This window comes from Canis lupus, chromosome 4, assembly GCF_011100685.1.
Source record: "Canis lupus familiaris isolate Mischka breed German Shepherd chromosome 4, alternate assembly UU_Cfam_GSD_1.0, whole genome shotgun sequence".
NCBI classification, from domain to species: Eukaryota; Metazoa; Chordata; class Mammalia; order Carnivora; family Canidae; genus Canis; species Canis lupus.
In genome coordinates this window covers 37,346,668-37,359,479 of record NC_049225.1, presented here as the reverse complement: position 1 = coordinate 37,359,479, position 12,812 = coordinate 37,346,668, and the positions used below count along the sequence as shown (strand labels likewise).

General features: G+C 41.0%; 1 protein-coding gene and 1 long non-coding RNA gene across 5 annotated transcripts in view; one reads left to right on the top strand and one right to left on the bottom strand.

The window, feature by feature from the left end:
- Window positions 1–5,063: 5,063 nt before the first annotated feature.
- Window positions 5,064–12,812, bottom strand: part of UIMC1 (ubiquitin interaction motif containing 1) — a 127,474-nt gene continuing 119,725 nt past the window's right edge. For 3 of the 4 annotated variants that reach the window (XM_038534679.1, XM_038534680.1, XM_038534682.1), the window contains exons 11-15: window positions 10,501–10,579; window positions 8,533–8,704; window positions 7,175–7,238; window positions 6,074–6,113; window positions 5,064–5,539 (exon numbers count right to left, since the gene is read on the bottom strand). In XM_038534679.1, coding sequence (XP_038390607.1) covers window positions 5,329–5,539; window positions 6,074–6,113; window positions 7,175–7,238; window positions 8,533–8,704; window positions 10,501–10,579 — 566 coding nt within the window. In that variant the 3' untranslated portion in view covers window positions 5,064–5,328. Of the gene's footprint in view, window positions 5,540–6,073; window positions 6,114–7,085; window positions 7,239–8,532; window positions 8,705–10,500; window positions 10,580–12,812 lie in introns of all 4 variants that reach the window. The other variant, XM_038534681.1, reaches the window with a different exon arrangement.
- Window positions 5,253–12,812, top strand: part of LOC119871502 — a 44,232-nt gene continuing 36,672 nt past the window's right edge. Inside the window, exon 1 of the long non-coding RNA XR_005358132.1 lies at window positions 5,253–6,504. This is a non-coding gene — a long non-coding RNA (uncharacterized LOC119871502). The remainder of the gene's footprint in view (window positions 6,505–12,812) is intronic.

Sequence of the window (12,812 nt, the reverse complement as noted above, 5' to 3'; positions counted from 1 at the left end):
GCAGAACATGGTTCCATATACCAGGATGGAGACCAGGGTTGGTGGCTCTTGTATTAGTTTTGGCATGACTGGGCCTGAAAACACACCAGATTATCAGCCCTGCTGCACATTTCACTGGGTATCAATCAGACATATAGGCTCTGAAAGACAGGAAAACTGGGGTGGGAATAAGGAGGACAGAGTGGCCATCACCCATAACATAACATCCTGCCTAGCCTGGGGCTTGTCTCTCTCAGCTTTGTCTAGTTGGGAGAGAATATGGAACTGAATGTGATTCATGCTGACAGCCAGAGTCCACAGTCGTCCGGGCCAGGGTAAGGATATGTCCCTGACAAGTAACGCCAGGATTCTTCATCCATGTTTCTTGAAGTCCTGTATCTATTTCTCCAGGAGCAGGGGTCCCAGCACCCTAGGCAGAGTGTCAGGGAAGGTCTGTGTCTGGGCCTGTGGAGGGTAGAAATGCCTTGGGCCTGAGATCTGTAAGCACCTGTGACAGCCCTGGCTGTAGCAGAGGCATAGCAGTGGCCAACAGTTCTCTTCAGAGAACTTACCCTTGTCCCTTACCAAAGATAGGGACACTGGCCACTGACCAACAAGAAGGACACCTCCTAACAAGCCTCCCTCGGGATCCCTGGGTGGCGCAGTGGTTTGGCGCCTGCCTTTGGCCCAGGGCGCGATCCTGGAGACCCGGGATAGAATCCCACGTCGGGCTCCCAGTGCATGGAGCCTGCTTCTCCCTCTGCCTGTGTCTCTGCCTCTCTCTCTCTCTGTGACTATCATAAATAAATAAATTAAAAAAAAAAAAAATCTAACAAGCCTCCCTCATAGCCCCTTAGTACCAATCTCCAGCTGTCCAGAAGGAACTAAGGAATGAGAATTGGTGGTCAGGTCAGAGTAAGGTGGGTTGCAGCCAGTGTTGGGCTAGGTGCCAGGCTCTCCCTACTCAGCTGTTCACAGGCTTGCTTCTCACAGCAGATAGTGCCCAGGAGCCAAGCACACAGGCTTATAAGTTCCCCACTGTCCCCCCCCACATCCTTTTATGCCAGGTGTGCCTTGCAGATCTCCTATACCCATCAAGCTGCTTCTTGTTTAGTCTTTATTCATGCTGATCTATCTGGAATAACCTCCCCCTTTGCCCTGTCTAGCCTTTTCACCTAATTTTTCCTTATCCTCTAAAGTATATTTCAGTCCCTACCAATGCTGTGGAGCCTTTCCTGATGAGCTCCTCTTAGCCCTGACCCCAGCTGAGTGTGGTCTATTGATCCCAGTGTCTCAGATGGGCTTATATCATTTCATTGACAAGTATATTAAAATCATCTGTTTAGAGGCACGTGGATAGCTCAGTTGAGCATCCAACTCTTGATCTCAGTTCAGGTCTTGATCTCAGGGCTATGAGTTCAAGCCCCAAGTTAGACTTCATGCTGGGTATGGAGCCTACTTAAAAAAAGAAAGAAAAAAAATCCTCTGTTTATGTTTGTCTTTTCCCGCTGTACTGTGCTTCCAGAGAATGTTTCTTTTTCTCATCCTTTGAGCCCCAGGGCCCAGGATTTAGACCTAACATGTAATAGATATCAGTTAATTTTTGTTAAATCAAAGAGCTATAACTTCAATAGTCCAGGGCTTTTTTTTTTTTTTTTTAAGATTTTATTTATTGGTGAGAGAGAACGAGAGAAAGAGAGAGAGAGAGAGAGGCACAGAGACATAGGTAGAGGGAGAAGCAGGCTCCCTGCAAGGAGCTTGATATGGGACTCGATCCCAGGACCCCGGGATCACGACCTGAGCTGAAGGCAGATGCTCAGCCACTGAGCCACCCAGGTGCCCCAGTCCAGGGCTTTAGAAACTGAGAGGAAATAAGTAACCTCTTCCTTCCTGGTGCATATGGCTTTAGCAGCCTTTCCACTCTGGGTTTATATATTCTTCTATCTTCCCAATGGTACTACCACCCACTTACTGCCTTCCCCTCAGCCCAATTTCTATCTACTAAATCAACTTAAGGCTAAAGCTATTCTGCCTCACAGGTGAGAATGAGTCCATCCAAACTTAAAATTTCCGTTGAGTTTTGGCACTCAAGTGAGATGCAGGAGGTAGTGTAGTGAAGTACAGAGAGCATCAGCTCTAGTGTCAGGCAGACCTGGGTTCAAATCCCATCCCATTTACCAGCTGTATGACATTAGGCAAATCTCTTCAATTCTCTGGGCCTCAGTTTTCCAAGGATAAAACACGGAGACTAATTTCTCCATAGGATTTGCCTTAGTTTGGGTTTCCCCAGAGGCAGACCTAATTTGAGTGCAAATACCTTAACTGGGAAGCAATCCCAGCCAGGCTAGAATTAGGGTGATGCTTATGAATGCCTATCTACAAAATGTAAAAAGGCCCTCATACCATCACATAAGTGCCAACTCTGCCCTTATGTGGTGAGGGTCCCTTACCCTAGTCCCAGCCCTGATCCAGAAACCACTGACAACAGAGCTGGAAATGAGGTAGGAATAAAAGGAAACCAACAGAACACATACCATAATTAAGTTGCTGCTGGGAGCTACAGAGGCTCAATCCCACAGAGGAACTCTGGGAACTCTAGTGGGGAATGAGGCTCAAGTATTTATCCTCCAACTTCCATTTTTCACTAGCTGAGGACTGCCTCAGGGGCTTAAGTCCTAGCTTTCCCAGCCTGTGCCACACACAAGTCTAGAGACATGCTAAGGCAGCGAGTGGAAAGTTCTTGCAATAGGACATTGTGAGTATGTAATAGAATGGTGAGTGCCCAGGGGAAATGGGCAAGGCACAGCCTCTGCTAGAGGGCTGTTGTAAGGATGAAAGGAAATTACACAACCACAATGCCTAACACAAATAACTCCTCTTTCCCAATTTATGGTAATAGCTTATGAAGTTCATGGAGACTTCCAGCTCTCCAACAAGAGTTGGTAATACCAGCAGATCATCTGCTCGCCATCTTTCAGAAGAAACAAAAACAAAACAACCCAAAACCTAGGGGTTGTAGGTGAGCTCTAAATTCCCAAGGACTCAAGCTTGTTGTGGAAGGCTAGTAGTTGATGAAGCTAACGAAGTTAAGCGCTCACTACATGAACCGTCTCCTCTTGCATCTGCATCCCATCCCTCTCTGGCTTTATCATCTCTCACCCTAACACAACTTATGACATACAAAACTGGCATCACATTAATAACTGCTGCCACTTATTCATCTTCTTCATGAGACAGATACTGTGAATTTATACCCATTATCTTAGAACCCCGTTAAGTATGATTTTCCCATTTTATGGACAAGGAAACTAAGTCTCAGAGGGGTTAACCTGTATCAGAAGCAGGGGTCAGATTCAGTCTGATGTGATACTCTTTCCACTGACTTGTCTCACTAATGCCTCTCCTACAGGACCACTGACACATGGAGAATAAAACAAAAAGCCAACAAGCAGCCTTTACCAAAGATAGGGACACTGGAGTGGGAGGAGGGGGCAAAGGGGTAGGGCAGCAGAGGGCACTGGAGAAAGCTGTTTCCCCCTGACTCCCCACTAGCTAACAAGAAAGCCTATTGGTCCTGGTGCTGTTGACCCATACTCTCCTCCAACAATTTGCCACTGACACATGTTCTAGGGAGACTGTGCAATTTTAAGCTAAAAAATTAGCTTTCTAGAATCAGCCTTTCCCCTTTTTTTCCTCTTCAGGCAGAGATAAACATACTATCCCATTTATAATGTTCTACCTCCAATAAATTGCCATTTAATGAGAGAGATTAGTGAGAATTAAGTTGATGGGACAGAACTAATAAACTACTTTTTGTTAGAAGGAAAACACTAGAGTCAAAGCATTTTCTTTAGGACTGAATATGAGGAGCACTGTGATCTCACTGCCATGGACAAAAAAGTGGCTTTATTTATTCCTCTGAGCCTTTGTTTCCTCACCTGAAAATTAGGGAGGATACTACCTACCTCACAGAGTTGCTGTGAGGATTAAATGAAGGTACATACATTATCTAAACCACAGTAGTTCCTCAAAAAATAATACCTGTTATTTACGTGATGCTGGTCAAAAGGTCAGTGCCATCCAGCACCAAAACATGGAAGAAATAGTGTGCCTGCCATTCTGCCTTCTTTTAACTCAAAGAGCTTGTGTGCAATGGCATAGGTAAGAAACAGTACCTTAAAAGCTTATGCTGTACCTTCCACCCTAGCTATCTCTGAACCCCCAAGTCTAACACATACCTCATTTTCATCTTATAATCAAGAAAAAGGTAACTTTGAACTTGATGAATCAGAAGTTAGTCTGAGTGGTGCCCCTATTTATCCTGTCCCAGGATCCTTTCGTGCTCAGTAGCCACCTCCCACAGTCTTTTATTATATCTTCAAATCATCTTGAGCCAACGCTAGCTTTCTTAGAATCCTGTTTGGTCATCTCCCTCAGGTAGTTGCTTCTGCCATTTGACATCCTCTCATCTTTGGAGTCTGTAAGTACGCTGCAGACAGACCACATCTCTGTTCTACACTGAAAGCTCCTGGGCAATGTGGTCAAGAATGTGCACTCCTCTACAAATATACTGAAATAGAAGTTATTTCCTATTGCTCCTATGACCTTTGACAGCAAAGAACTAATCTTGGTTTTAATAGATGAATATGCTTGGTATTGCCACTGGTTAATCTAGGAGGAAAAATAATTGCATAGGAAATAATAAGAGCATTCACTTACAAACTCCTTGTAAGAATGGCCAGAGATATCCCTCAAAGGTCCTATGCTCCAGCTGAGAACTCTTAACTATGTGAGGCAGCAAGATGAAGTGACAGGTCGCTGAATGGTAGGGATAGTAAAATAAGAAGCAGGATTTGATGTCTTGGCATCTTCCACAATGATATCAGAAAAGGTCAAGGGAGTAACCATGCAGTGCTCAGAATTGTGCACTATACACTCAATGAATATAGGCAGTATGTCAAAAAACAGTAATGGAATTAATTAGGAAACATGTAATTTAGGAGTCTCAGAACTGGCTCCACAATTTAAATATTCCCATCCCAAGCCCTGCAACACAGAGGAAAAAAGGGAAGATCTCCATCTTATTGAAATAAGATTTCATACAAACATAAATATATTTAAATTTTCTTTTAACTATAAGTGAATCCAGACTGTTATAAAACAGAATACTATACACAATTGTCTGTATAGCTTATAGAAAACATCAAAACAAGAATGCTGAGTTGGTGCTGGTGGTGAAAACTGCAGGGCCAAAAAACTTGTTCAACAATGAAACAGAAGCCACTAAGACTTAATGACACGGCCCACCCCTATTGCTAATGGTTTTGTCGGTGTCTGGACCCTAGAAATTCAGGGTTTTCTCCTTCTTCCTCTGCCTGCTTTGGTCCGTGTCCGACTACCTTGCCGAACGTTAAGTTGCTTTTTAAAGTCCACTAAGCAATCTGTGGCTTCTGAAATGGAAACAAAAGACTTGATGGGAGACTCATTTAAGTCGAGATGTGCAAGGGAACTCTGCATCTCTTTGCTGCAGCCTGCCTCTTCCATCCCTGGTGAGGGCATCCTAGAGAGAAGGGGGAAAAATCCAGAATTCAGGATACACCTACTAAAAAGCACTAAGTTTTGTGTCATGCATTGTACAAGGGCTTTTACACATCATTATTTTATATAATCTTTGTAATAATCCAACCAGATGAGCACTATCATTCCCCTTTCAAAGATAAGGACATTGGGTAAATTATATACCCAAAGCCACACAACAGATAGTGAGAGAATGAGAATTCATACCCAAATTCCCAAACTTTTTTAAAATTATTTTTTTGCCAAATTCCCAAACATCTTGAAATCTAGGTTGGAAAACCAGGGTTAGGAGGCAAGAATAAGTCACAACTCTGATTCTGCCTGTTTTAACACCATGAAACTGAACTAGCCATCCAATTCTTAGCCCAGATATATTGGGGGGTGGGGTATCATAAGAGAAGTCACACAGTTCCGTGGTGATTTCTAGCTTAATATCCACTATACACAGAACCCAGGACCTGGTCTGTACTTTTCTAGAACTGCTGACAGCCATACTTCAACGTATGCCCTAATTCACCTGAAGCCTGTTTCTGAAGACTTGGTCTTTATTTCTGCATCTGTAAGAAGAGAGAGAAAAAAAAATAATGTTGTTAACAGTGTTGTAATCATACCACTTCTCTCTGCTCATATGCTTCCTGTGTTCTGGGTGCTGTTTTTTCATCAGTCTTATACAGGTAGCTCAGATCCCCATCCCCATAAAATGTGAGCATTAGCATCTAACAGGCTCAGTTGTGTCAAAAGTATAAGGTGAACACTTCTGAATGAACAACCTCTGAATAATCTACTTCAAATCTGGACTTGCGGAACAAGGAGCTGCCAAGGGAAATCTGCCACCTGCAGAGATTTGCAACATGCTGGTCTAGAGGCAGCAGGGAGAGGCTGCCTTTTTATAGTCATCAGAAGGCAAAACAGATTTGCTTAGTGGCAATGAACTATCAGAACTAGAAGGTAAGCAAATCTCACCAGGCGTAAGTAAAAGCTCCTCTTCCATCTGTATCTAGTGAATTTTAACAACAGCAACTAATAACAACAGTAATAATAGCACCTAACATTTATCAAGAGCCTATTTATGCCAGGGAATATGTTTGGAACTTTACTATATATAATTCTTAAAATCTATGAAGTCAGTATTATTTTAACTTTATGCAATGCTGCTAACCAATCCACTCTACTGCTTCCTAAATACTAGGCACAGAGAAACAGAGTTACTTTCTACAATCTCCCAGGAGTGTAGGTTGGGACACTAAACTAAAAGTAACCAATGATGCACAAAGCATTAGGAGGAGGAAGAAATGTCTGCATGTCTGGTTTTTAAGCCTGTTCCCTTATAAGATACTCAGGGTTTATGTCATTCCCCTGTGATTTGGAAAAAAAATTCCCCCTTTACAGGAAGTTCTGAAAGTTCAGGCTCTATAAAGCCTGAAATGAAACACATGATGAGTAAGACAGGGTATGTCCTCATCATCTTTAGGGAGATATAACCTAGACTGAGTCTCAAAGTCTGGCCAATGGGTCAAATGTACACCCACATAACTCCAACAAACAGTGAGTTGGCAGTCATTATTTTCATTAGAAGGCCTTCGACATAAGCTCACGAAACTGGTCCTGGGGTCTTCACCTGCAGTCTTGTGTTCAGACTGCTCCAAGAGACTGAGGAGTCGGCCTTCACTGTGGTTTTTTTCCTATGACAGAGAAAAACAGATGAAAGGATTATCTCACGACAGAGAATCTAAAATATAACTTCCTTAGCCCAGATCACATCTGTCTCCAGGAGAGAAGAAATGTAGGACATAGATCTGGGAAAGTCTTATGCTTTCTAACAAATGAGGGTATACATGTAAAAACACAAACTGTGATGATGAACAGAATTTATCTTCATACCAAGAATGGGTAACCAGAGTCAAGGCAAATTATCCCACTAAGATTATATTAAAGAACAGTAGCCTTTGACTTATGATGGATTTGGAGAGATTTAAAATAGAAAATAACAGTTTCAAGGTAGCTTCTAGAGGTAGTGATGCCAGAAGAATAAACTGGCTCTATGATACAGGCACTTATCTATAAGCCCCAACTCCAAATCACTACCTCGAAATCACCCCATTCGTACAGGGGTCCCTTTCTTCTGTCATGACAGATAATGGCTTTTCTACCTTCGTGTGCAGTGATTGCTGTCAGTAAGCAATATGGAGCTGCTGCTTTATTTTTGATCTCTAAACCAACACTTGCTCTTTCTGATCTCTAATTGCAAAGCCCAGAAAGCACATTCATCTTCCCAGTGCCCAGGGGCCAAATCTCACAGCTTCCTAAGACCAAACACACAGGTACTAAACAGAGTTGATCTCAAATATGTTCCTGGCAGTGAGGATATGATTGGATATCCTTTCTAGAAAGGAATTTGGTGGTATGTTTCAACAGATTTCAAAATGTTTATATGTATTCCCCTATGAGTTGCACTTCAGGAAATCTATTCTAAGAAATAGTGGTACACAGATTAATGTTCAAATACAATCTTATAATAAAGAGAATTGGAAAGAATGTGAATGTCCAATAATATAAGAATGGTTTAGTGACTTCTGTGCAATACAAACATTAAGAGTAAGTTTTAAAAATAGTTTGAAAATAAACCTAGGAATGTGTTTATGCTACAATGTTTATACCAACACACACACACACACACACACACACGTTCTCAACTACATTAAAAATGCATAGGGAAAAAAGAAAATAGGCCAAAATACTAAAAGTTATCTCTGAGTAGCTGAATTATGGGTGATAACTTCCCAATTCTTTATACTTTTTTTATACTTTTTTTTTTAACTTCTATGTTTCCTACAGTGAGCATTTATTTTCTTTTAATTAAAAGAAAATATAATTTTAAAATGAAATCTTATTTCTAGATAGGCAAAAAAGGAAGGAGGAAGAAAAAAAAGCATATGAAAGAACTTTGGAGAATTTCCTAAAACATTCCATACATACCTTTGGGTTCCTCAGCTGATGCTGTTGCTTTTCCTCTATAGCTGAGCATAACTTCCCACTCTCTTCAGGTCCAGCTCCTTGGTCACCCCTGGCAAGCTGGAGACAGGACTCTACATGACTCTGGTACTCTCTGAATGGGACCAGGGATTTACAGAGATAACACTTCTCATTCCTAGCCAATCAAAAGAAAAAAGAGCAGTTTTAAGATTTGCTTTTGCTCCTGGGCTCCTGTATATGTCTCAAATTGTGTTTTTATGTTATCCTGTCAACTGTGTTTCTACGTTATTCTGTGGAAAAGACATGTCAACCAATGCAGATTCACTCAGCAGGATCACCAATAAAACTAACCCGATGCTAATCAAAAGGACTGAGTGATTAGCGGTTTTCCCTGACTGTTTCTCTGTACCCTGCTGTTGCAGCAGTGAGATGGTAATGAACTCAGCTCTTCTAACTATCTCAAACAATGGTGATTGCTCTTCAGACATAAAATATTCTGTCAAACTCTTTTGAAATTAAGTGTAATAGTTTTTTCAAAGGGAAGTTAAAATTTAGACAGAAAAAGGAACACCAAGAGCATTAAATCAAGATGACATTTTTACCAGGGTGGATGAACTTGTCTGATTAGTAAATCAAGTCTGTATGCTGACTTCCTTAATTCTACAACCTGCAACATCAACTAGGAAGTTACCAAAACCATGTGGTTTTGCCAGAGACTTTTGCATAACTTCATATACATAGTTATTTTTATCTTTTTTATAACAGCAGAATCTGTATAAAGAGAGGAAACTGTGTCCTTGAAGTAAGGTTTATTGAGCATCAGTGAAAATGGAGAGCTGAATTAGCTCTAAGGAAAACTTTCTCTGGGGGTCTTTGAAAACAGAACAAAACTGCCTAATGAGAAAAGCTAGACGAGTGTACTTTTCAAAATTTATGAATTAAAAAAAAAACAATAAAAAACAAGATTTATGAATTAATACAAAAACCATATATTAATCCTCTCTGCTGAGAGACAGCAGCACTATGGAAGGAGCCTAGGTTTTTGAGTCAGGTAGTCTTTGCCAATTCTGGCCACGATCTTAAAGAATTTGAAGGGAAATTATAAATAACTGGTTATCTATTTTTAAAAAAGTATCTTATCAGCTATTGTGAGAGTTACTAAGTAAATCAAACACTTAGCACAGTAGCACATAACATTAGGTGTTCGACAAACAGCTATTACTGTTACTGCTGTCTCAAACGCATTTTATTAGACGCTGAGGATATAAACATGAATGAAGGCAAATATCTGCCTTCAAATAATTCACAGCCTACCCAGCGAGACAGAAATATCAAAAAGGAAAAAAAAATTACTGCAATATGGTGGGATGAATACAATCCTAGAGGAATGTCGATATGACAAGAATCCAAAGGGAACAAATGATCAGCTCTGCTCAACTGGATTAGGGAAAGCAGACTTGCAATTTCAGGTCTAAAATCTATATTTCAAAGATAGACATTTCTGCCTAATGACTAACTGCTTTAATGTATTGCTGGTAATGTCTTTACTTTCAGGAGGTATCACTTATACTGAACTACTCCTTAGAATGTACTTTCTTAGTCAAGCTGCAACTCACAACCCAAGGAAGTCACTATACTGTCGAACCTTTTGCAACTAAACTTCTGTACCATTACATTGCAAAATAGCTCACCACTTCCCAAAAGTACCAAACATAAATACACAAATTCAAAGAAAACAGAAAGCTAAGAGCAAATGGAATTAGTGGCAAGACTTTTTTAGGGTAATTAAAAAAAATACAGAGGCTACCTGCACTGACATAAACTGGGAATAAGAAAAATAACTTCAGACACCAAAGTAATGAAGTGATTGGAAGGCCAAAGAAACCCAGGGTAAGAGAGGAATAGATCTTTTTATTTAGTCCAAACAATACTATGTTAAAAGTGCTCTGACAACACAGCATACTTACTTACTTGTCAATGTCTAGGGAAGTCTGGGCAGCTGTCCCACTGTCACTCTTGCTCTTGGCCTCTTTTTGTCTCCGAGTCAACACTTTCAACAAAAGGAGGAGGGAAAGAAAGGGAAGGTGAGGGGGAAGAGAGAGAGAGAGAGAGCCAGGAAGAAAAGGAGGAAGAAAGGAAGAAGGAGTGGAGGAGAGAGGAGTGATGGGGGGAAGACAGAAGAGTAATCTCTTCCCCTCCCTCCCTTTCGGTGTTTTGTTCCGAGAGAGGTTTCTCGGGTCGTGAGGAAGGCTTCCTCCTTGGAAGAAATAAACTATTGTTGGTAGACTCTGAATATAAAAGACAAAATGTATGGGAAGAAGCAAAGTTTAAAATCCTATTCCACTGGAAAAAGTGGAGTGTGTGGGAAACCTCTGCCTTTCTAGCAAAGAGAATAACACCTGTAATGTATGCACTAAAACTGCCAGCCACAAGATGGGCTGTGGGATCTTTTTATCCCCTAATGAGATCTTTTTATCTCCTATTTGCCAAGAGATTTAAAGATCTAGTCTAGGGGCGCCTGGGTGGCCCAGTCAAGTGTCTGACTCTTGGTTTCAGCTCAGGTCATGATCTCAGGGTTGTGACATGGAGCCAAAAGGGCTCCGTGCTCAGCGCAGAGTCTGCTTGTCCCTCCCTCTTTGCCCGGCCCGCTCCTCTGCTCATGCTTACGTGCTCTCTCTCTCTAAAATAAATACTCTTTTAAAAATATTTTTTAATAAAAAAAATTCTAGTCCACATAAGGTTTTGCATAGCACCCCAACTAGCAGCACCCAATCCCTTTACACTTTTCCAATCAAAATTCTGTCTGGTGTGACACATTCCAATGAGGTGTCCTATGATATACAGTAACAATAGCTACATCTATCTGAGTACCCATAATAGCTCCAATCTTTACTCTAGAAAGTGTTCCAATTATGAGAGGAAACGAGTACACAATGGTTAACACAAGCAGTTTTTCACACTACACTAGGACCACCTCCCAGTTCCAGTGGCATAAACAACTTTAGCCCAGGTGGCATACCAACACTTTGTCTCACATCAAAAGGCATCTGTTTATAAAGTCATGGTCTCTTAAGAGATCATGGAGGTTAATCAACTGTTCTCTATTCTTCATTCCTTGCAGTAACAAGAAAAACTATAACCATCTCACTTCAAATCTTGCCTTCTTCCCTCTCGACTTGAAATCCCCATGCCAGAGAATTTAGGAAGGTTATCAGTTCACAAAATAATTTGGGTTGTGAAGCATTGATCTAGTCCAGGAGTCAACTTTTTCTGTAAAGGGCCAAACAGTAAATACTTCAGACTTGGCAGGCCATATGATCTGTCACACTACTTAACTCTACACTGTAGTAGGAAGGCAGCCACAGACAACACACAAATAACTGGGTGTGGTATGTTCCAATAAACTTGACAAAAACAGATATCTGGCTAGATTTGGTCAGCTGTCCATAGTTTGCCTACCTTTCTAGTCCAACCTACTCATAAAAAAATGCCTTCTATAGCATCTTCAGTAAGTAATCATATATCCACAACTTGATTATATCCATTCACTGAGGGGAATTCACTTTCTCCTAGGGAAAAACTCATTCTATTGCTACATAACAATCCAACTCAATCTTTATTTACTGGGAGCTATATGAGTAAGTTTACCTGCTTTTCCATAAATCAGCTCTCTGAATGCTGAACAAGCTAGATTACAATCTTGGATTTACTTAGTTGTCTGCCCCACTGAAATGAACCTCCTTCAAAGCAGGGACTATATCTAGACATTAATCTAATCTCTAATGACTGAAGAAACTTTTTTTTTTAATAATAAATTTATTTTTTATTGGTGTTCAAACTGAAGAAACTTTTGATTGCCTAGGTTAATTCTAATCCTCATAACCATCCTCAAAATTGGTATTATATTCTGCCTTTCTTTCTCTTTCTTTTCTTTTCTTTCTTTCTTTCTTTCTTTTTCTTCTTTCTTTCTTTCTTTCTTTCTTTCTTTCTTTCTTTCTTTCTTTCTTTCTTTCTTTCTTTCTTTCCTTCCTCCCTCCCTCCCTCCCTCCCTCCCTCCCTCCCTCCCTCCCTCCCTCCCTCCCTCCCTCCCCTCCCTCCTCCATCCCTCCCTCCCTCCCTCCCTCCCTCCCTCCCTCCCTCCCTTCCTTCCTTCCTTCCTTCCTTCCTTCCTTCCTTCCTTCCTTCCTTCCCCTACTTTAAAGTATAGAAACAAACTCAGGGAAATTGACTTTGCTAAGCTATCACAATTGGTTAAGTGGTAGAACCCAGGATAGATCAGCCTG